Genomic DNA, 22306 nt, shown 5'->3' on the forward strand with positions numbered 1-22306 from the left:
TGAGGAAGCGCTATGCTGTTTTCCAGAGTGGTTGAACCATTTTATAGTCCCATTGGCAATGTAGAAACTGCTTTTCAAAGAAACTGTTTTTATACTAACGATCTCTGGTGGAGCTGTAGGATAAGCATTGAACTGCTAACCTCAGGGCCAACAGTTCAAACCTATCAACTTATTTATGGGCGAAAAATGAAGCTTTCTGCTCCTGTAAAGATTCGCATTCTCGGAAGCTCTTTACAAGGTTGCAGTAAGTGAGTGAATTGTTCTGCTGTACCAAAACAGAGTGCTGCAGTAATATATAGATATTGCTTGGACTCGATTAACAAATCAATATAATTCAAAATTTTCCTCATCTGATTCTCTTTCTCTGATGAATTCTACTTTGATTTTCACCAATATTCAAGTAAATATTTTTACTTACTGTTTCTGAAGTATATTCCTTTGTCTCATATTCAAGCTCTCTTGGTTGCAAAGAATAAAACACAGTTATGTAAGAATATCCATGAAATGGACAGTTCATTAACTGAGGAACCTTTAGGGACAGCAGTTTACTCCTGTTTATATGTCCAGTCTTTTCATTTTGGGGATCAGCTTCCTCATTCTTTACCTGCTCTTTTCTTCCTTCACTGTCTTCTATTTATTCATTAGTTCATTCAGCAGATATTTACAAAGCATCAACAACATTTCCGATGTAGCTCTATCACATACAGTTTTGGCTTGCTGAAATCCTGACTTAGAATATGGCGTCCATTAGCTCCACTTATCAAATTCTCCCCATATTTCTTAGTTCAAATTCCTAACGAAAGAATCTTATTGACCCAGTTTATGCCAGCCCATACTTAGATTGTTGAATGGTTGATGGCCCAGTTCCTGTTTGTGTAGCTGCACAAAGAAGGATGAGAGAATGTAGACAGAGCATCCGTTCATTACCCTGTCTTGCCCAGTATCTGCCATAAGTGTTCTCGGGTCTTACATGTGCATTTGTTTTATCTCCCTAACCATGATCTATATACAGTAAGTCTTCAGTGAACAGCACTGATACAACCAATCACTTCTTTCCATGGAGTTAGGCCGAGAATCACAATTCTTTCTCCGCAAAGCCAAGCTAGATACCATTGAGTGAATTCAGACTTATGGTGGCCCTGTGTGTGTCTGAGTAGAAATGTACTCCATAGTTTTCAATGAGGGAGTTTGGGGGGAGGGGAGTAGATCACCAGATCTTCCTTCTAAGGTAACTTTGAGTCAACTCAAACCACCAACCCTGAGGTTAGCAGTGATCATGTTAACCGTTTGCACCACCCAGGGACCCCTGTCAAAGAAAGCACAACTAGTTATTAGAGTATTTTATATGGTAAAGAACCATTGTTACATCATACCATTGTTAACACTCTTGGCATTTGAAGATAAAGGTGAAGTGAGAGTAAGAGCCAGAGGAAAATGGTAGGTGACAGCAAGCATAGGGCAAGCCAACTAAAAGCCACAAATCAATCTTAGTGCTGTCAAGTTGATTCTGGTGCATAGTGACCCTATAGGACTCTGTAGAACTGCCCCTTAGGATGTCCAAGACTGTACATCTTTTTTTTTTTTTCTCTCTCTCTTTCATTTTGAATATGTAACAGTAAGATTATAATCTTTTTTTTTTTAATTGCATTAACAAGTCACACACTTTCATTTCAATGACTGCAACCCATCCAACTTCCTCCTTGCATTCCTGTTCCTTACCTCCACTCCTCTCTCTCTCTCCCCACCCCTCTGAACTTTGTTCTTAGGTAAATGCCACCCTCATGATCCCAAGTGGTTGACAGCTCTTATGATGTACACACCTCACCAGTGCGTTTCCTTCACCCACCCGGCCCCGCTGCCCCTTTTACACCTATCAACTGCTTGGCTGACAACTGAGACACGTGGGTGAATCCAGCTCCAGACTCTAAGGGTGGCTGAGGGCCCTAATCTTGGGCTCCTCCAGTATCTTTCTGACCAGCAAGACTGAAGACTGTAAATCTTTACGTATGGTGACTGCCTCATCTTTCTCACACTGAGTGGCTGGTGGATTTGAACCGTCAACCTTGTGTTTTGTAGTCCAATACTTAATCTGCTTGCATCATCAGGGGTCCGTCAGTCTTCTAAGGAGCATGCACATAGAGACGATTAGTCAGTGTTTTGACTCAGCTTCCTCCTCATCAATCCTGGTGTATTAATTTTAGCTGAGGCTCTCTCATGTAGTCTTTTTTTTTTTTTTAAGTGCCAAAAATATGCAATTTTACCAGCTTTGTGATATGCAATAAAAGGGGGAGGGGACATCCTTCCATACACCATTCTACCATTTTGATTTGTTGTTGTTGTCAGGTGCCATCGAGTAGAAACCGACTCATAGTGACCCCATGCACAGCAGAACAAAACAATGTCCGATCCTGGGCCAACCTCACTACTGCTGCCACACTTGAGTCCATTTTGATTTAGCTAACATTAATTTAGAAAAGGCTAGAGCAGGTATATTTGTGTATATATGTACATATTTTCATATTTTAGTTCCATCATTGTCCATGTCTTTATTCCATTTCAGTCTTTTAAAACATCCTTAAAAGTCATCAAATGCATCCTAATACCAGTATCTCCTCATCAATCATTCAATACTGTTTGTATTGTATTCAATTTGTATATTAATCACATAAGTGATTGGTCAAACTATATAAGACATACGGGGGAAATTTTAAACTTATACTTTATGTGTCACAAGTTACCCATTACATGATTTTTTTCATCATTATTTGCAACTTCACACATCTTGAAGTTCTCTGTGCAGTCTAGTTCAGCTTCTAGTGCTGTACATATCTACATCTTCTGGATGGGACTGCCCGGGATCCATGAGCTTGGGGTCAGACAGAAACTGTGCAGTACCTGAGGTGGGTTCTGATTTGGTCTTTGTTTGAGAGCTGAGTTCTGTTGGCAAAGACACTGAATGTTTCAGTACTTGAGTTGTCTTTGTAGGTATTTCTATTTCAGCATGAATTCCTACCTTAGTTTTTCCATTAGGTTCAGTGAGCTATTCTTTTTTGTTGCTTTTTGTAAGTGATGATTAAACTGCTTCATAAATTTGCTGACTTGCATCAGATGTCTTTTTCCCAGTTACCTTTGCAATTATTACTGACTGAACAGGGTAGCAAGCAGTTGCTCCTAAAGTGGCTAGTCCCAACAGCTAAGCAATTTTCTTAAACCTAGAACCTTTTCTCACTGAAATCAAGCTGGCCAATCCTGAGACAGTAATCACTCCAATTTTGGAAAGAAAATCTCCAGGAGGATTCTTTAGATAGATGTATGCATCTTTTCCAAATTGTACTGTATCCACTATCCCATTTTTCACAAAGACATACATATATACCCTTGAAACAGCCAATATATCTATCAGTTGTATGGTGGATGGAAGCAAAGGCCATCTGCAAATTACCAGGCTGCTCTTCAACATAGTTAGACTGCAGAGGTGGTGCAGTATATACTGGGAGGTGCTTTGCTTTCACGAGCTGTTTTTTAGATTCCTCTTCTTTGGCTGCAAATACACTTATAGATAGATGCACATATCAGACCTGTAGGCATGGTAGTCACCTTTCCCATTATAATGATCACCATTTCTGCCAGCCTCTCTGCTCAGGTCTTTCATCTCTCTCATATAGTCTTACCTGGGTTCTATCATCTGGCTCTTAGTTGGCCTTTTTCTCCCCATGTTAGAGCTTCTGCTGACCTTTTTCTACAGCACTAGTTCCACCCCCCACCCCCGAGTGATTCTATAATTTCTCAGTACAGAAAGGACACACCACCTAATTCACACTCTATGACCCCACCCCCAACACACATAGACAAGTATCAAATCTTTAACAGGACAAATACATTCTGACCCCACCCTGTTTTCTCTCATATTGACTTCCACTATTTCCTGCTACGCCACACCAGCCTGTCCTCTCAACTCACTATAACCATTCAAGCCTCCTTGCCTTGGGATGTTCTCTTTTTTCTACCTGTCCCTGTAATCCCTCCATCCCCATCTATCCTCAGTGTCCTTATCTTTCCCTCACCTTCCCACAGTCCAAAGGTGAAGTTCCCCACTGTGCTATCATAATGTTTGGTGTTTGGTTTAGATGTTAGACCTTAGTTACTTCTTGTTGGCATGCTTCCTCCCTCAGACTATGTTCCTTTTCGTGGGAAGAAACATTCTGTCATCCATTCATCTTCACACCTAACACCTAGTAAAGGTTTTAAAACAGTAAAACAGCTGTTTTAAAACAGCTTTTTGAAGGAATTATATTTATGGAGACAACAGTTGCCTTTTTAATATTTGATATGTTCTTGGACTAGATATTGAGAGCTCTTAATGTGTGGAAGCAGTAACAGGTTTTTAATATCACCATGTTAGTTACTTGACTAGAAAAATACAAATATCATTAATCTGTGTTAAACGCTAGTTAGTGTGTAATACTTAACAAGTATTAAAAACAGGGGACTGGATTTATTCTTCCTCCTTAACTTTAAATTTTAACTCTTTCAATAGTTTTACTTAACAAGTGCCGAGGATACATAAATGCTCATTGTGCTAAAATTAGCAATATCAACTGCATTTAAAAAATTGTTTATACACACTATCAAATTCATTTGACTTCTAATAATGGAAGTGTAAATACATGAAGTGATCACTTTTACAATTGTTCTGTTTCTTTAAGAGACGTGGTTGTTAGGTTAGAAGATCATTGAACCATAATAGGGTCAATAAAAGAATAAAAAGTCACTGGTTAGCGATTTGAATACGAGGAACTTGATCCTTGCTTAGTCTCTTTGTGTCCATACATTGCTCACAGTCAAAGGGGGAACATTTTATCTTGGGCAGCAGGTCCTTGCCCAGGATGGCTTCTGGAAGGCTAATTAAGCTTGTGGTTTTTGAGCTTCTTGAACTTGCTGCTTTTTCCATTCCCACACTTGTAATTGTGGAGCAGTTTGCCACTGCCTATCAAAGAACAAGGAATATATCTGAGAAGACACATTACTGGCTTATTGTTTCCTGCTCTATTGCCTACGTAGCTTCTGTGACTCTATTGATTTGGGTTCCTGTGAAAGTTATATTGTACAAGAAACATCATCTTCGCAAAAAAATTAAAGGATGGTAAGTAAATGCAGGAGTCCTGCTAATTTAGTGGTTAAAGGATTCGGCTGCTAACAGAAAGGCCAGTGTTTCAAACCTGAGGGAGAAAAATTTGACAGCTTGCTTCCATAAAGGCCTTAGAAACTCTATGGAGCAGTTCCATTCTATCCTATAGGGTGGCTATGAGTCAGAACAGACTTGGTGACAGTGGGTCTGGGTTTTTTTGGTTTAAACAAATGAATTATTTGGCAAGGAATCCCTGTGAAGTTTTCAAAGGCATTCTAATGTACGGTGAGTAAGGATATTGGTGTAGAATCAAGGCATTTACAATGAGATTAATGGGAAGTAATAATCACTGTTTCTGTAAGTATCTTGATGTTATGGTATGTTCTGTAATTTCTCTAGGATAAGTTTTCCTGAGTGTAGTAACAAATTATCATGTGTTAATCAGTTAGCAAGGGAGCTCTGGTAGCGTAGTGGTTATGAATCGGGCTGCTAACCTCAAGTTTGAAACTACCAGCCATTTCATGGTTGAAAGATGAGGCTTTCTGCTCCCGTAAAGATCTACAGTCTTGGAAACCCTATACAGGGTCACTATGAGTCAGGACTGACTCTGTGGCACACCACCACCACCACCAATAAGTTAGCAAGAGTCTACAATACCTTGAATAGTAAGTGTTGGGCCGAATTCCTCTATACTTAACTGCATAACGTTATCATAATTAGTTTATCAACATTAGAATATCAAGATGATAATATAAAATTTTACTTCTGCATAAACCCGTGTAAGTATAGTCTATTTTTTAATACTTCCAATTACATTACTTTGCAGGTCTAAAGCATACTTTGACCATAAATGAACTGAGAGTTTTAAGCAACTAGCTCCATTACTAAGATTTAAAAAAATAATACTTTACTATGCTGGTAAATTTTATTACACTTGCTAGGAGTACTTCAAGGGTAACACAGAACTCTTAACTAAATTAAGATTTAATGTTGACTTAACAGTTCAACTGCTAACTGTGCTAATCCATGTGAAGGTGTTGAGAACGCTCTCTGTTCCATTAATAGTTTTCTTTTTAGACGTTCAGAACTTACTGTAACTAATCTGGGATTTCTTGAAATTTTATTTCATGCTGTTTTGTTTTTTTTAAAGTTGAACACAGAGCATATTTTATAATCAGGCAGCTGGGAATTGTAACATAAACAAGGGCAGAAATAGATAAAAATATAAAGATAGAGTAATATAGCTACACACATCAGTGGTAGACAGCCTAAGGAGAGCGCGAAAGTGTGGCATTCATGATGCATTCTTTAGGTACTGATACTAGATGTGACCCCAGAACCTTTCAGTTTCCTGTGGGCTATACTATTGACAGTTCCGGAAGAAACTATTTTGTTTCATCAGCAGTATTTAGAGGCTTTCTAAACCTTGACCTAGAGCCACAGAGCTACCTATGGGGTGGACTTGGATCTGGGTTGAGTCCTCCACCTCTCAGACGCTTCCAGGTGTTTCTTTAACTGTCTAAGACTCATGGGTGGGCAATAGGTTTTGAGGGAATGGGGAAAGGTCCAGTGACACAGGATAAACCCCGGGGAAGCTGGCTCACTTTAGCCTAAGAAGGTACTGCCTGGTGTGCTTTTTACATTACCTCAGATCCCTAGATCCCTAGTTCCAAATGCCATTCAGAAAACACATTTTCCCATATCCCTTCTTCTTTTTCTTGGGCTGTCACAGTTTCTTTACTGATCACTTACTATGTGCCAAGAACATTATATATGGATTAGTTGAATTCTATACCACCTCTTGAAGTAGTTGCTTTCAGGAGTTTATTATTATTCTATCCAAGAAGGAACCAATGATTAAAGAAGTTAGGCAACTTTCCCAGTCAATCACTTTGTGTGGGGAAGAGTCAGGGTTTGGATCTAGGTCTGTCTGAGTCCATAGCTAGTACTCTTAACTACTATCCTAAACAACTTCTTTGAAAGATGAAGTCCCAGTCTCGAGGGGGAAATTGAGATTCAGGGAGAGAATAGTTTTCAAGTTGCATAGTGAGTTAAGCATTGGGCTGCTAAACCTCAAGACCTGAGGTTAAAACGCACTACAAGTCCTGATGTGGTGCTGCAGGATAATGCACTGGGTCAAGAGGTTGTTTGAACCTCAAGATTGGAGGTTCAAACCCACCAGTCACTCCTCAAAAACCCTACACAGGGTGGCTATGAGTTGGAACCAACTTGACGGCAGTTAACAACAAGCCTCTCCTTGGGAGAAAGATGAGATTGTCTGCTCCCATAAAGACATACATTAATACAAACCCTAGGGAGTGGTTATATTCTGCTCCCTAGGATTCCTATGAATTGGAATAGACTCCATGGCAGTAGGTCTGATTTCCTTTTTTTTTTTTTTTAAATGCCTCATTGCACACATTACACTTCTGGTGCCTATTTAGAGTTTTAAAATCATCTGTTCAAGGTGCTCTCTGGGTGCTAAGGTATTTGGGCTGATGCAGCTGCGTTTATTTTCAGCGATTTCTTTTAGGAAGTACTCGTTAGTGTTTTAGTTTCTCTTTGTGGGTGTGTCTGGCCACTTTCATAGTTTTTATAGATGACAGACCAACCATAATTTCAGTGAAAATAGGACACTATTTCCTCATGACCTCATTCACGAACTCTATCAAATTGTTATCTCTTTATAGCAGGGAAGAAAGTTACTAAGCACCATTCTAACAGCTTTACACCTTCTGTACTATTAAATTTAAACTTTACGATCATCCTGCGAAGTAGGTGTTAGTGTTTCTTGTTTTATGTGTAGATGAATAAACTGAAACTCAAAGAAATGATTAACTTTGTCAAGTGATAAAGCTATTGCGTGGTGGAGCTGGAATCTTTGAGCACAGATCTGTCTGATTCTGTAATGTTTCCACTATGTCATGTGACTTTTCCTTTAGTCCTTCTGACCTTGAATTGCAAGTATGTTACAAGAAATATGCAAATATCTTTGGATGCTAAGATATCTTCTAGACTTTAAGATAAATTCCCCCCCCAAGGTGCATATTTAGATATCTGTTGTTGTTGTTCTTGTTAAGTGCTGTCGAGTTGTTTCCGACTCATAGTGATCCTGCGAAGGGTTTCCAAGGAGCAACTGGTAAGCTTGAACCACCGACCTTGTGGTTAAAACTGACCTTGCAGTCCAGTACTTTAACCCACAACGCCACACCAAGCCTCCATTTAGAAATATGCGTGGTAATTAATAATCAGCTCATAATGACCCTATATAGCTTCTAGACTATGAGTCTTTGTGGGTGCAGACAGCCTCATCTTTCTCCTTTGGTGCAACTGGTGGGTTTACACCACTGATCTTGTGGTTAGCAGCTCAACTCCTAACCCAAAGCACCACCAGAGCTTCTTATGTGGTAATATATGCCGATATTGCTCTGGTAGCAATATCGGGCTGCGATATTGCTCTGGTTATGAATCGGGCTGCGAACCTTAAGGTCTGCAGTTCAAAAGTACCAGTCGCTCCGAGGGAGAAAGATGAGGCTTTCTGCTCCCATAAAGATCAACAGCCTTGGAAACCCTGTAGAGGGTTGCTATGGGTTGGAACCAACTCGACGACACTTAACAACAACAACATTGTTGTTAGGTGCCCTCGAGTTGGTTCCAGCATGTAGCAACCTATGCACAACAGAATGAAACAGTACCCAGTCCTGCACCATCCTCACAGTTGTTGTTACGTTTGAGCCCACTGTTGCTGTTACTGTGTCAAGCCATCTTATTGAGGATCTTCCTCTTTTTCATTGATCATTCACTTTACCAAGCATGATGTACTTCTTCAGGGGCTAGTCCCTCCTGACAACATGTCCAAAGAATGACAGATGAAGACTCGCCATGCCTGCTTCTAACGAGCATTCTCACAGTACTTCTTCCAAGACAGTTTGCTATTCTGGCTGTTCATGGTACTTACAATATTCTTCACCAAGACAATAATTCAAATTAATTGATTCATCTACAGTGGTAATATATAGGGGGTCTCATGCTCTTGATCGTTAAGTGAAGATGATCCAAAAATAATTGCTATTGTAGAAAGTATGGATTGAAAGTCTGACTTAATTTTTAAAGAATGCTTAAGAAAATAGTTGATAACAGGAGATTTTGTTTTCTCATGTTCAAAACAGGAATAACAGAACTTCCTTATTGATAAATTAAATAAACTTGTGTATACAGAATTCCTTGCTTAGTGCCTGACCTATAGTTGCTGTTAGATGCTGTAGAGTCAATTCTGACTCATGTATAACAGAATACAATGCTGCCCAGTCCTGTGACATCTTCCCGATCTCTGGTATGTTCAAGTTCATTGTTGAAGCCACTGTGTATTTTTAGTGCCTTTCAACTTTCCAGACCTATCTTCCAGCTCTGTGTCATAGTAACATTCTGCTATAATCAATAAGGTTTTTGTGGGCTAATTTTCAAAAGTAGATGAGTAATGCCTTTTTTCCCCTTGTCTGTCTTAGTCTGGAAGCTCCACGGAAACATACCCACCATAGATGTAGACCTACCTGGCTGATATTTGAAATACTGATTGCCTAGCTTTCAGCATCACAGCCACACTCGAATCACCACAGTATGACAAACTGACAGTTGGGTGGTGGTAACATACAGTGAATACGTGTACTATTGTTTCAGGCTGAGTTTACAATTTCCGTTTAAAATATGATCAGTTTAATTCTCAGAATGATTCTGACATGTGGTGGAAGTAGATTGTGAGACTGAATGAATTATATGCTGTAAATGCTTTTCCTGGAATTTGGAGAGTTTTAGATATGTCTTTTATCTATTGAGAATAATAATTACTAACACAACTTATCATTCTTACCTTATAAGGTATTTTCACCTTATAGTGTTTCTGTTTCATTTTCTCTCTTGACATGCACACCAGAGTTGTAAGGCTGACTAGTACATGCAATTTTCATTTTATAAATGATGAAACAATCTCAGAAAATTTCATACATACAATAAATCAATGGTAGAATCTGAACTTTAATCATCTTTATGTTTGATATCCTTCTCCAGTGACTGGTCCCTCCTGACAATATGTCCAAAGTACGAGAGACGAAGTTTGACCATCCTGGCCTCCAACAAGCACTCTGGCTGCACTTCTTCCAACACAGATCTGTTGGTTCTTTTGGCAGCTCATGACACTTTCAATATTATCCTATACCAGTCTCTAATATCTGTAGATTAAAATAATTATAATCCTCATCTATAAATGAGGAAGCTGAAAATGATTACACAGCCAGTGAGTACTGAAGCCATGAATGGACCTGAGGTGTCAGTTTCTAGTGCCTGGTCTCTGAGTGGCCTTATGACTCCAGTGCAGTATACCCACTGTACATACAGAACCAGGGACATCTGTGCACTGCTGACCTGACAAGCTAACTTGAAGGAAGCAGTGCTTGTTCTTCTTGGCATGTCTGAGAAGGCCATCACTAAGTTACAGTTAATTAAAAACCAGAACATTCTGTTTCGTAGATTTGCCATCTTCCTAGAAAACTCAATATTGTTGCCGTACTTGATTGTGGGTTCACTCATGAATGACCCATGATATCCGGTAAATCATATTTACTTTTCCTTTTTTCTCCCTGTCATATGCAATGTCATCAGATTCCATTCATTCTTCCTTTTTCATATCACTTGCATCAGCTTCTTGTTTTCTTATCCCAATTAGGCTTATTTCTAGGGACCATACACTTGAGTTTTAGAGCATAGCTCCAAAAATTTCCATATAATTAGATCCAAGGTCAGATCATTTGTCTTTTTATTTCTTTATTTTTTGGATTCAGGGAAATATGAAGAACCTTTTATTAACTAATACAGAGGCTGTGGCAACTCTTTATCAACTGGTATCCTTGTCTTGTACATCTTTTTACTCCTAATCCCCTTATAATCCTTGTAGACTTAATTTTTTTTTTAACTTTAGATAGAATAATCTTGAATAAAGTTTCTGCACATCAATTCTACCCTTTAAAAATCTACCCTTCTTCTTGCTCAAGGAAATAAGTTATGGTTTTATATCACTGTTCTATATGATGTTAAAGATGGAGGGAATCTTAGAGTTCATCTCTTGAAATAATTTTGATAATGCAGCTTCAGTTTTTTCCCACAGAATAGCTGGTGGGTTTGAGCCACCAACATGCAGTTAGCAATCCAATGCATAATCCACTGCACCACCAGCGCTCCTTATGGCTAGACAGTCTTTCTTTGATTTTATAGGGAATGCACTACTTTTTGGAAAATCGGTTTGAACTGCAAGGTTGGTGATTCAAACTCACCAGCCATTCCTTGGAAACCATATGCAGGGTCTCTGTGAGTCAGAATTCACTCAACAGCACTAAACAGCAACAACAGCAATTATTAGAACCGTCTTTTTATCTCATTGTGTTGAGGGAGCCCTGGTAGCAGAGTGACTTAAGAGTTGGACTGCTAATCACAAGGTCAGCGGTTCAAATCTACCAGGGCCTCCTTGGGAGAAAGATGAGGCTCTCTGCTCTCTTAAAGACTTATAGCCTCAGACAACCCTATAAAGCGTCACTATGAATCAGAACCAACTCGGTGGCCACCACCACCATGTTGAAATAAAATTTGCCACCTTGTAGTCCTGGTGTGGCACTGTGGGCTAATGTGTCAGAGTGCAAAGTCACTTGAACTTCAAGGTCGGTGGTTCAAGCTCACTAGCTGCTCCTTGGAAACCCTATACAGGGTCGCTATGGGTCAGAATCGACTTGATGGCATTTAACAACAACAACAACAACAACTTCCTTTCAACTCTTCTTTGTAGGTTTTGGTTCCTCTGCCTTCCCTTTATATGCTGGTGAATTTGACTATGGCTAGGAGTTCTGCCTATCACCCTCTGTTACACCCCCCACACACCTTTTATGCTGATTTAGGAGAACTTTCATCTCCTCTCACAATGTAACATTTGCCAGTTGTATGAAGACAACATTCCAGACTCTATCTCCAAGGATGATTTCTTCTCTGAGCTCACTGTATCTCCATGAAAACTTTTCAAACATTTGAAGGGGGCTGCAGCACTTTGCCATCTCAGCTACTTGCTGACCCAGTCTGTTAAGTCTTCTCGTGTCCAGTATCCAGAATTCCATTAATTCTTCTGATCTTACGGTTTCTGAGCCTTTTGCTCTTTTGAAAGTTTCCTTGGAATGCTTTCTGGCTTTTGAATGTCTGAATATAACCTCAGTAATGCAGTTTAAGACTTCAATAACAATGATTTCGCTGATGTTTTGCAACTGAGGGTACAAATGATTATAAAATTCATGGAAAAACTTGCTCTGTATGCAAGATTTCCCCATCCTGATCTTAAGCAACTTTCAAGAGTCTCTTAGTGCCTTAAAACCAAAGACTGTGCCTCACATGCCTTTATAGCTTTAGAACAAAGTGTAATACATATATTTAACAACAATTTAGATTAATGAATGAATACTTAAACTATTTGTAAGCCTAAAATCAGCAATTTACTTTTATTTTTGCTAAGTGTCATTATGTTGGCTTTAGCCACTTTCTAATCAATTGAAATGTGTTGAATTGTGATTCTGACATTCAAAATGCTGGCTGTCCATCTTGATTTTGTGTCATCTGCAAAGGAGATGAATATCTTATCCTCATCGCCCTTGGAATCTCTAGTGAATGTGTCAGTAAAAGAGAGGAAGATCCTCAATGAAATGAATTGACACAGTAGTTACAACAATGGCCTAAAACATAGCAAAGGTTGTAAGGATGTCACTGGACCAGGCAATATTTTATTCTGTTGTAGATGGCATCTCTATGAGTGTAAACCTAAAGCTGGGCAGTGAATAAAGAAGACTGTAGAAGAATTGATGCTTTTGAATTATGGTGTTGGAGGAAAATATTGAAACTGCCATGGGTTGCCAAAAGAACCAACAGATCTGTGTTGGAAGAAGTGCAGCCAGAGTGCTCCTTGGAGGCCAGGATGACCAAACTTTGTCTCTTATACTTGGGACATATTGTCAGGAGGGATCAGTCTCTGGAGAAGGATATCATGTTTGATAAGGTGGAGGGTCAGAGAAAAGGAGGAAGACCCTCAGTGAGATGGATTGGCAAAGTGGCAGCAATGATGGGCTCAAGCGTGGCAACAATTGTGAGGTTGGCCCAGGACCGGGTAGTGTTTCATTCTCCTGTGCATAGGGTTTCTATGATTTGGTACCAACTCAATGGCACCTAACAACAACAACAACAAACCTACTTGATATCACCTAACAACAACCTTACTCAAAGGATAGTTTTGAGGCTTGGGTAATATATATATAAAATGTTTTCCTATGCCATATTTTTGCATAGAATGTGCCTATGCAAATAACACACATATAATAGGCAATGGAGATGAATGAGAAGGGGTGGCGCAGTTTGCAAAAAAATCATATAATGTGCTTGCTATTTGCATGAAAATACGGTAATCAGTGCCTTAAAACCAAAGACTGTGTGTTATGTGTCTTTATATTCTTAGAATAGAGTGTTGCACATGCATTTACCAACAGTTTAGAGGAATGACTGAATGAATGGCATTCAGTATAGACTCGCTAAGTCATACTGTAGAGTAGAAGCATTATTGTTATATGTTGGAGAATCGAAGCCAGATTGCTGGGAGCCCTGAAAGACAGGGAAACTTCTAATGAGTTACATAAAAGAGAACTTTAATAATATCTGAGTAGGAAGTGGTTTCCCAAGTTATTGACTGACTTTTTCTCCCTACCAGGCTTCCTCTCTGAGAAATCTTAGGGCCAGACATTCTTGCTTCACAAACAGGAATCTTCAATTTACTGTAACTGGACTCAGGTCTTTCTTTTTAAGCCCCACTTTTTGGGGGGTGGGGGAGTCATCATTGCCAATTTGCTACAAATGTTCACAGAGTTCTCTTTGTATCCCCCTGGCTCAGTTTTCCTTCTGGAAATTCTACCTTGACCAAAAATCCTTTTCTTAGCCAATTTGCACTTTGTATTAGTAGATCTTTGAAGAAGTTTCTATGGTAGTTCTAACACAAATTTGATTTCTACTTAATAGAACTATAAGCATAGCCCAGCAATAAATCAAGAATTCTCAGACAGAGATGAACATTATGTCTAGTTAATTAAAACTCAGACTTGGGTCACTCATTATTGTTGAGTTGATTCTAACTCATAGTAACTCTGTGGATAGCACATTGTCTCATAGGAGCTCTGGTAGCGTAGTGGTTACGAATCGGGCTGCGAACCTTAAGGTCAGCGGTTCGAAACTACCAGGTGCTCCGCGGGAGAAAGATGAGGCTTTCTACTCCCGTAAAGATTTACACCCTCGGAAACCCTATATAGGGTCACTATGGGTCGGAACCGACTTGATGGCACATAACAACAACAACAACAACAAGTGTTTCTCATGGGCGACTGGCAGATTTGAATGCCATCTTATGTTTCTCATCTAAGTTTAAGAATCCCAGGATGCTTTAGCCCACAGAATCACACCAAAATTCCTGGATAGCTATATATTAATATAATTGACTTTTTAAAATTTATTGTAATTCTGTGTGTTTTATGGAGTCCTGGTATGGTGCTGTGGGTTAGTGTGCTGGACTGCAAAGTTGGTTTGAACTGCAAGGTTGGCAGTTGACGCTCACCAGCCACTCCTTAGAAATCCTGTACAGGGTTACTATGGGTCCAAACTGACTCAATGACATTCAACAACAGCAACAATGTATTTTATGCAATTAAAAATATTTATTTTGAGAAGGGTCCACAGTATTTTCCGGATTCTCAAAAGTTTCATTGATTACACAAAATGGTTCAGGAACATGGTTCCAGAATCTGAAGACAAATGAGTGAACCAGACAGATAAATTCCCTGCTTCCATGGAACTATGGAGTTACGAAGAAAGAAGGATATGACAAACAATAAACTAGTAAGAAATAATTACCAGAATTTCAGATAGTCATAAGGATTACAAAGAAAATATTATGGGAATGTGATTAAGAATGACTAAGAAAAATAAAAGATGATGATAACAAAGAGTCAGCCACAGAGAGCCCTAGACAAAGGGAGCATCCAGTAAATTCTCAGGTGGGGTAAGGCTGGTGTGCTCAGGCAGTAACCGGAAGGCCAGTATGACCAGACTTTGAGATGGGGAGTTTCATGGTAAGGGATGAGGTAGGTAAAACAAAGAGAAACCAGATAATGTAGATCCTGTAGGCCTGGGGAATACATTTCAGTTTTACTCTGATTACAATTACACATCCATCAGATTTTGAGGACTGTGACAAGATGTATTTCGCATTGAAAAATTATGAGTCTTTTGCTATATGGAGAAATGTTTGCAAGGCAAGAATACCAGCACCAACAGGATACTAGTTAGAAAATACTTTGGGTGAGAGATGATAGTGGATGACTGCCTTAGCTGGGTTCTCTAGAGAAGCTAGACCAATTATTTGTTGTTGTTGTTAAGTGCCGTCGAGTTGATTCCAACCCACATTGACCCTGTATAGGGTTTCCGAGGAGCAGCTGGTGAGTTTGAACTGTGTGAGCTTGCCATTCAAACTGGCCTTGGGGTGGACTGCTTAACCTACAGTGCCACACCAGGACTCAATCTCTATATATAGGCTTCAAAAAATTTGTGGAACAATTCCATTATCTTTTAGTTCCATTTTCCCACAAACTTTCTGAAGCTCCCTTGTGTGTGTGTATGTTGTTGTTGTTATAAAATATTAAGACTTGGTTCCGACTTACAGTGACCCAGTATAGGGTTTCATGGGAGCAGAAAGCCTCATTTTTCTCCAGCAGAGTGACTGGTGGGTTTGAACATTGTGGTTAGCAATCCAATGCTTGTTCTGCATCTCACTCTGTCTTTCTGTCTTTCTGTATCTGTTTCTCTATGTTGTTATTAAGTGTTTCTGACTCATAGTGACCCTGTAGGGTTTCTGAGGAGCAGCTAGTAAGTATAAACCACTGGTGTTGTAATTCAAATTCATCTTGCAGTCCAGTGCTTATCTTGCAGCACCACACTTGGACTCTCTCTCTTTCTCCATATATATTTATCTCAAAGAAATGGCTTACGTAGAGACTGGCAAGTCCCAAGTCTGTAGGCCAGGTCTCAGACTGCAGGCCTCTCCTGACTCAGGTAGCTGCAGGAACCAATGAGTCCAAGATCAGCAGGCTGGGTGGCAGGCTGCTGGCTCACAGACTGCAGAGATTGATGAATTCCAAGAACTGACAGTTAGATGATGTCAAGTTAGATACAGGACCTAGAGCAAGAGAGTGAGCTTTTCTAGAATGTTGTTGTTAAGTGCCATTAAGTCAGTTACATAGATAGTGGGCTTCAAAAGAGTTTGTAGAAACATTTCATTATCTTTCAATTCTTATTTCCATGAACATTTTGAAGCCCTTTTATGTATACTGGATACAGGCTAGATCCCTGAGGAAACTCCCCTATAACTGATTGGCTGTTCACATCAGATAATAGTATAAGGGATGATGATATCATTACGTGACTGCCAAACTACTGACAATTATTGTTCAGCCAGATTGGCACACAACCTTAGCCATAACAATGACCTATGGTGTTATCAGAGGATGGATTTTAAATATATATTTTGGCAACAAATCAGACAAGATTTGATGATGGACTGAAACACGTATGGAGGTGGACTTGAGTTCTGTTTTAGATGTGTTAAGTGTGAATTGTCTATTAGACATCTAAGTGGAGATGTTCAAACACTTGGGTGTATAAGTGCAGAGCTGAGGAATGAGGCCAAGGTGTATGTGTGGTTATTTAAAGCCACAGGACTAGATGATATAATCTAGGGAGATAATATAAAGAAGAACTCAGAAATAATCCCTGGAGCACTCTCGTCTTTTAGTGATTAAGCTAAAATGAACACCGTGAATGCTCTAAAATATCGAAAGATTAGTTGCAATGGAGTCGATTTGATGATGCCTGCATGTGTATCAGAGCAAAACTGCCCTCAGTGTGATTTTTCAGTGGCTGATTTGGCAACATTAGACTGCCAAGCCCTTTCTCTGGGGATGCTCTGGGTAGCAGCTGATCACGTTAACATTTACACCACCTAGGAACTCCCTGAAATACTCTAGCCAGTCCTATTAGGACACAGCATTGTAGGACCATGGATATGAGCACAGACAAAGAGGCAAAGTACTAATTTTAAAGCCCTTCACAACTGATTTTAGTCAGGTAACTCTGGCTTTGTGAGAAATGTAATATTGCCTGCTAAATTATATGTATTCTGTTTTTACATAATGTGCACATTTTACATTTGTGGGTCAACTGAGCTGCCTGCCCCCAGCCCCAGGTATTTTTGTAAGTGTGCTTAGGAGAATGCTGGTGGCCTTGGTTGGGTGGGATGGGTGGTCAGTGGAAGGGAATAGACTCAGTTGGCAAACAAAGAATGTGTACTTTATTTGCAAAAAAATGACATAGCTAGAATATCTAAGATGGGGCTGAGATAGGGAGATATATGACAGGGCCAAGGAGAAAGTCTTAAGAATTTGAAAAAGTTTGACACTTTTTGTTCAAAACTTCAGAAATACAATTAGCATATATATAATATTTAATTAATTTACTTAAAGTGGATCATGGTCATAAAAGGGAAGGGGAGGTGAATATTTTGTTAGAGAAACCGTTAGAGTATATTTTGTCTATCATAAATTAATGATGCTGAACATACATTTTAGTTTTTATCATAAAATTGCAATATTTTGCACTAAGTACAGTCTCAGTAACTATTTGATTGATCATACATGATTAATGATCCCAAAATACATTTGATAACTAATTTTTATGTATGTGATTTTTTGTGTGTGTAAGTGAAAAATAATGTCCAAATATTTTTCTTTTAAATGGTCTTTAATTACCTAATTGTTGTTGTTGTTGTTGTTAAGTGCCATCAAGTTGGTTCTCCCTAATAGCGACCCTATATAGGGTTTCCAGAAGCAGCTGGTAAGTTTGATCTGCTGACCTTTTGGTTTAAACAAACTTGCAGTCCAGTGCATCATCCCACAGTTCTATACCAGTACTCCATTAATTACCTAATAGCTATCATATTTATACATGTTGTTGTTGTTATGTGCCATTGAGTTGTTTCTGACTCATAGTGACTCTACACACAACAGAATGAAACACTCCCCAGCCCAGTGCCATCCCCACAATTATTGTTGTATTTGAACCATTGTTGCTGCCACTGTGTCAATACATCTCGTTGGGGGTCTTCCTCTTTTTCACTGACCATCCACTTTACTAAGTATAATGTCCTTTTCAAAGGACTGGTCCCTGTTGACAACATGTCCAAAGGTTCACCAAGATAGTTTTTTTTAAAAATCACAATAAAAACATGGGTATAGGGTTCTTTCTCTCCATATACAACAACCCAAGAAGAGACAGCAATTGCTGCCATACAGTTAAGATACAAACACATGCTGTAAAGCCCCACAGTCCAGGCAAGAACCAACACCAACTGCCTTACACCAGGGAGGCAGACAACACCTGCAAGAGTTACTCTGAGTTAAGCAATAAGAAGAGTGAAAGGGAAGCCCACCTCCTGATCACCTACATCTACCTGGAGGCAATCAGAAAGCATAAAAAATACAAAAATACACACCCAGTTGAGTATTAAGGCCACAGTTAAACACTAAACATGTCCGAAAAGCAAAAACAGATGACCGGATCAGCACACATCCAGAAACAAGATAAAATGTTTGAGACAGATAACCTCGAGGTAGACCTGGACTCCATTCTGGAAGGAGGGAAGGCCTTAGAAATGCCTGAGAAGGAATTCAGAAAAATGATTACAAAATGTTTCAAAACATTTTACAATGGAGTTGAGAGAAATAAGGAAGAAGTCAGAAAAGTGCTACAGGAGCAATCAAATAAGATAGATACAGCATCAGAAACAATTAAAAACCTTCAGAAAGAGGTGCACATGATAAATAATAGAATATCAGAAATAGACAATACACGGAAAGGGCAAAGGAATAGAATAGAAGAGATGGAAGGCAGAACTAGTGAACTGGAGGACAAATCTCTCAATACCAGAAAGATAGAAGAGCAAACAGAAAAAAGGATAAAAAATTTCAAAGACAGTCTAAGATTCATGTTGGACAGCATGAAGAGGAATAACTTAAGAATTATTGGCATTCCAGAACAGGAAGAATCACACAAGTCCACAGAAGAGATAGTTGAGTTTCTGGAAGAAAAAATTTCTAACATCCTGAAAAGTGTAAAGATAAACATTCAAGAAGGTCAACCAACACCAGGAAGGATAGACCCTAAAAGAAAATCACCGAGACATATTGTAAACTAGCTCTCTAAAATCAAAGATAAGGAGACAATCCTGAGAGCAGTTGGGAAAAGAAAAGCATTACATACAAAGGCAAGCAAGTCAAATTAAGCTCGGTTCTCTCAGCAGAAACCATGTAGGCAAGAAGGCAATGGGGAGACATATATAAAACCCTGAAAGGAAAAAAAAAAAACCAAAAAACTGTCAACCAAGAATCCTTTAACCAGCAAAGCTATAAATAAAATAATGACGATGTAATCAAAACATTCCAGGATAAACAGAAGCTAAGGGATTTTTCCAAAGCCAACCCTGTGCTACAAAACATCCTAAAGGGAGTTCTGTGGACTGAGAACCAACAAGAATAGACAATAACCAGAGATTGACTTATGTGGCAACACCTCCCAGAATTAAAGCGACAGATGGAAGAGTCGAGAACAGAACAAAACTATAAGAACAAACTTAGAGAATCTGGGAGGTCAGTCTATGATCAAAACAATTACAATATAAAAGAAGGTAATCTGGTAGGAACAGATATTCTGATGATAAGAAGGTCAGGCAGATTACAGGATAAAATAGACTGCACTAAATACATGCTGTGATTGGTGACCACACTCAACACCGATCAGGGGAAGTGAGGGAAAAACAGCAATGAAGTGATGGGCTAAGCCCTACAACGTTCAATAGACTTCTGTGAACCCGGGTGAAGACCTGGTTGGCCAGCAGTGTGGCAAGACCTGTGGACTCTTGGGCCCAGAGTCAGTGACATAGCCACAGAGGACTAGAGTTTAGAGTGAAGCGTCCAGCTGATAAGAAGAGAGGGCATATGCATAAGAACACCCACACTTGCAAATAATATCCACTTATCCTGGCTTCAGTGACTGGATGATCAGAGCTCAACCAGAAGTAAAAAGAAGAGGGGAAAAAAAAAAGTATTCTCATACAATTTGATGAACTTGACCTACACCTATGGAAGCAGTAGCTCAAAAGAAGGAACAAGTCCTAACAGCAAGAATCATTCCCACCCCCTCCACACACAGAGTAGACAGGGATGGGCAACTTGGACATTGGCTACCCATAATGGGGGGGTGGGGGGCTACAAAGGCAAGAAGTGATTGGCTTACAAGCTTTCAAGAGGGAACCTAGATCCAGAGGGTCCAGAGGAAGGTAGAATCTCCAGTGAGTAGTAGTCAATCTGTCTAGGCAGGGCTGATGCAATGAAATGCAGACGGGTCTCTTATAGCAAGGAAGGGAGTGATTAACTTTTCAGTCTAGGAGTGGAGGTCCCTAGGACCATCAAGGGAGAAGAGCAGAGAGCCAGGACCCTACTCAGAGAAGCAGTGATGCCTGAAAAGGAGCCAGAGATGATGACTTGGAGCGATGGAGCAGCTGGAGACTTTAGATGCAGAAAGGGAGAGTGACTGTGTGCTGAAGACCTGGGAGGTACGGGGGAAGGATTGCATGGAGGGGATTGTAACCACGGCAATGAGACGATATACGATAGAATGAATGTAAAACTAATGTTCTCCCATGTAAACGATCACATAATTCACAATAAAACATTTAAGAAAAAAAAAATAGACTGCACTAAATATAGGGAAAATTTAATGGAATATAAGATAAGCTCAATGAAAATAAACACTTCACAACATACCAAGAAAATGAAAAGAAAGAAGAACATGGAAACATTAAAACTATGAGGAAACTGACAATAAAGAACACAAAATGCATACACTCAGCACAGGAACACATGCAGAACAAAGAAAGCAGCAACACCACAGAAAATAAACAAACATAGTGGCAGCAGTTAATCCATACCTATCGATAATCAAACTGAATGTGAATCAATTAAATACACCAGTTAAGAGACGGAGGGTGGCAGAATGGATAAGAAAACAAGATCCTTCAATATGCTGTCTGCAAGGGACACATTGTACACACAGAGACAAAAACAGATTAAAAGTCAAAGGATGGAAAAAAAATACCAAGCTAATTGTAATAAAAAACAAACCGGAGCAGCAGTACTAATCATTGATAAAATAAACTTCAATGCAAAAACCAGTATAACAGATAAAGATGGACATTATCTCATGATAAAGTGACAATTGAACAAGATGACATATCCATAATAAATATCTATGCTCCCAATGGAAGGGCTCCAAAATATAAAAGTAAACTCTAATAGAATTGAAGAAAGACACAGATGAATCTACAATAATTGTGGGCAATTTTAATACACCACTTTCCAAAATGGATAGAACAACCAGAAAGAAACTTGACAAAGACACAGAGGAAATAAACAACACAATCAGCCAACTGGACCTCATACATGTGTTCAGAGCTTTCAATCCAAGAACAGTACAATAAACATTCTTTTCCAGTGCACGTGGAACATTCTACAGAATAGAACATGTGGTAGGCCACAAAACAAACCTCCATAACTTTGCAAATATCAAAATACTACAAAGCATTTTCTCAGACCATAATGCTATCAAATAAGAAGTCAACAATAGGAAGACCAAGGAAATAAAGTCAAGTACATGGAAACTGAATAACACCCTGCTGTAAAGTGACTGGGTAGTAGAAGAAATAAAATGTAAACTCACAAAGTTCCTAGAAAAAATGAGAACGAAAACACAATATACCAAAATCTTTGGGACATGGTGAATATGGTGCTGAAAGGACAATTTACTGCAATAAATGCACACATCCAAAAAGAAAAAGAACCAAAATTAACACTGCATCTACAATTAGAAACAGACCAACAGAGGGAACCTACAGCCACCAAAAGAAAAGAAATAATAATTAGAGCAGAAATAAATGAGATAGAAAACAGAAAAACT

At 39.2% G+C, this 22306-nt stretch overlaps 1 protein-coding gene and 1 pseudogene across 1 annotated transcript in view; one reads left to right on the forward strand and one right to left on the reverse strand.

Moving 5' to 3' along the window:
* Positions 1 to 2806: 2806 nt before the first annotated feature.
* LOC102816005 lies at positions 2807 to 3621 on the reverse strand (annotated as a pseudogene).
* Positions 3622 to 4886: 1265 nt separating this feature from the next.
* The window catches only part of TMEM236 (transmembrane protein 236), a 68841-nt gene continuing 51421 nt past the window's right edge, over positions 4887 to 22306 (forward strand). Inside the window, exon 1 of the mRNA XM_006869878.1 lies at positions 4887 to 5143. Within this exon, the coding sequence (XP_006869940.1) occupies positions 4887 to 5143 (257 nt within the window). The remainder of the gene's footprint in view (positions 5144 to 22306) is intronic.

This window comes from Chrysochloris asiatica, unplaced genomic scaffold (assembly GCF_000296735.1).
Source record: "Chrysochloris asiatica unplaced genomic scaffold, ChrAsi1.0 scaffold00137, whole genome shotgun sequence".
NCBI classification, from domain to species: Eukaryota; Metazoa; Chordata; class Mammalia; order Afrosoricida; family Chrysochloridae; genus Chrysochloris; species Chrysochloris asiatica.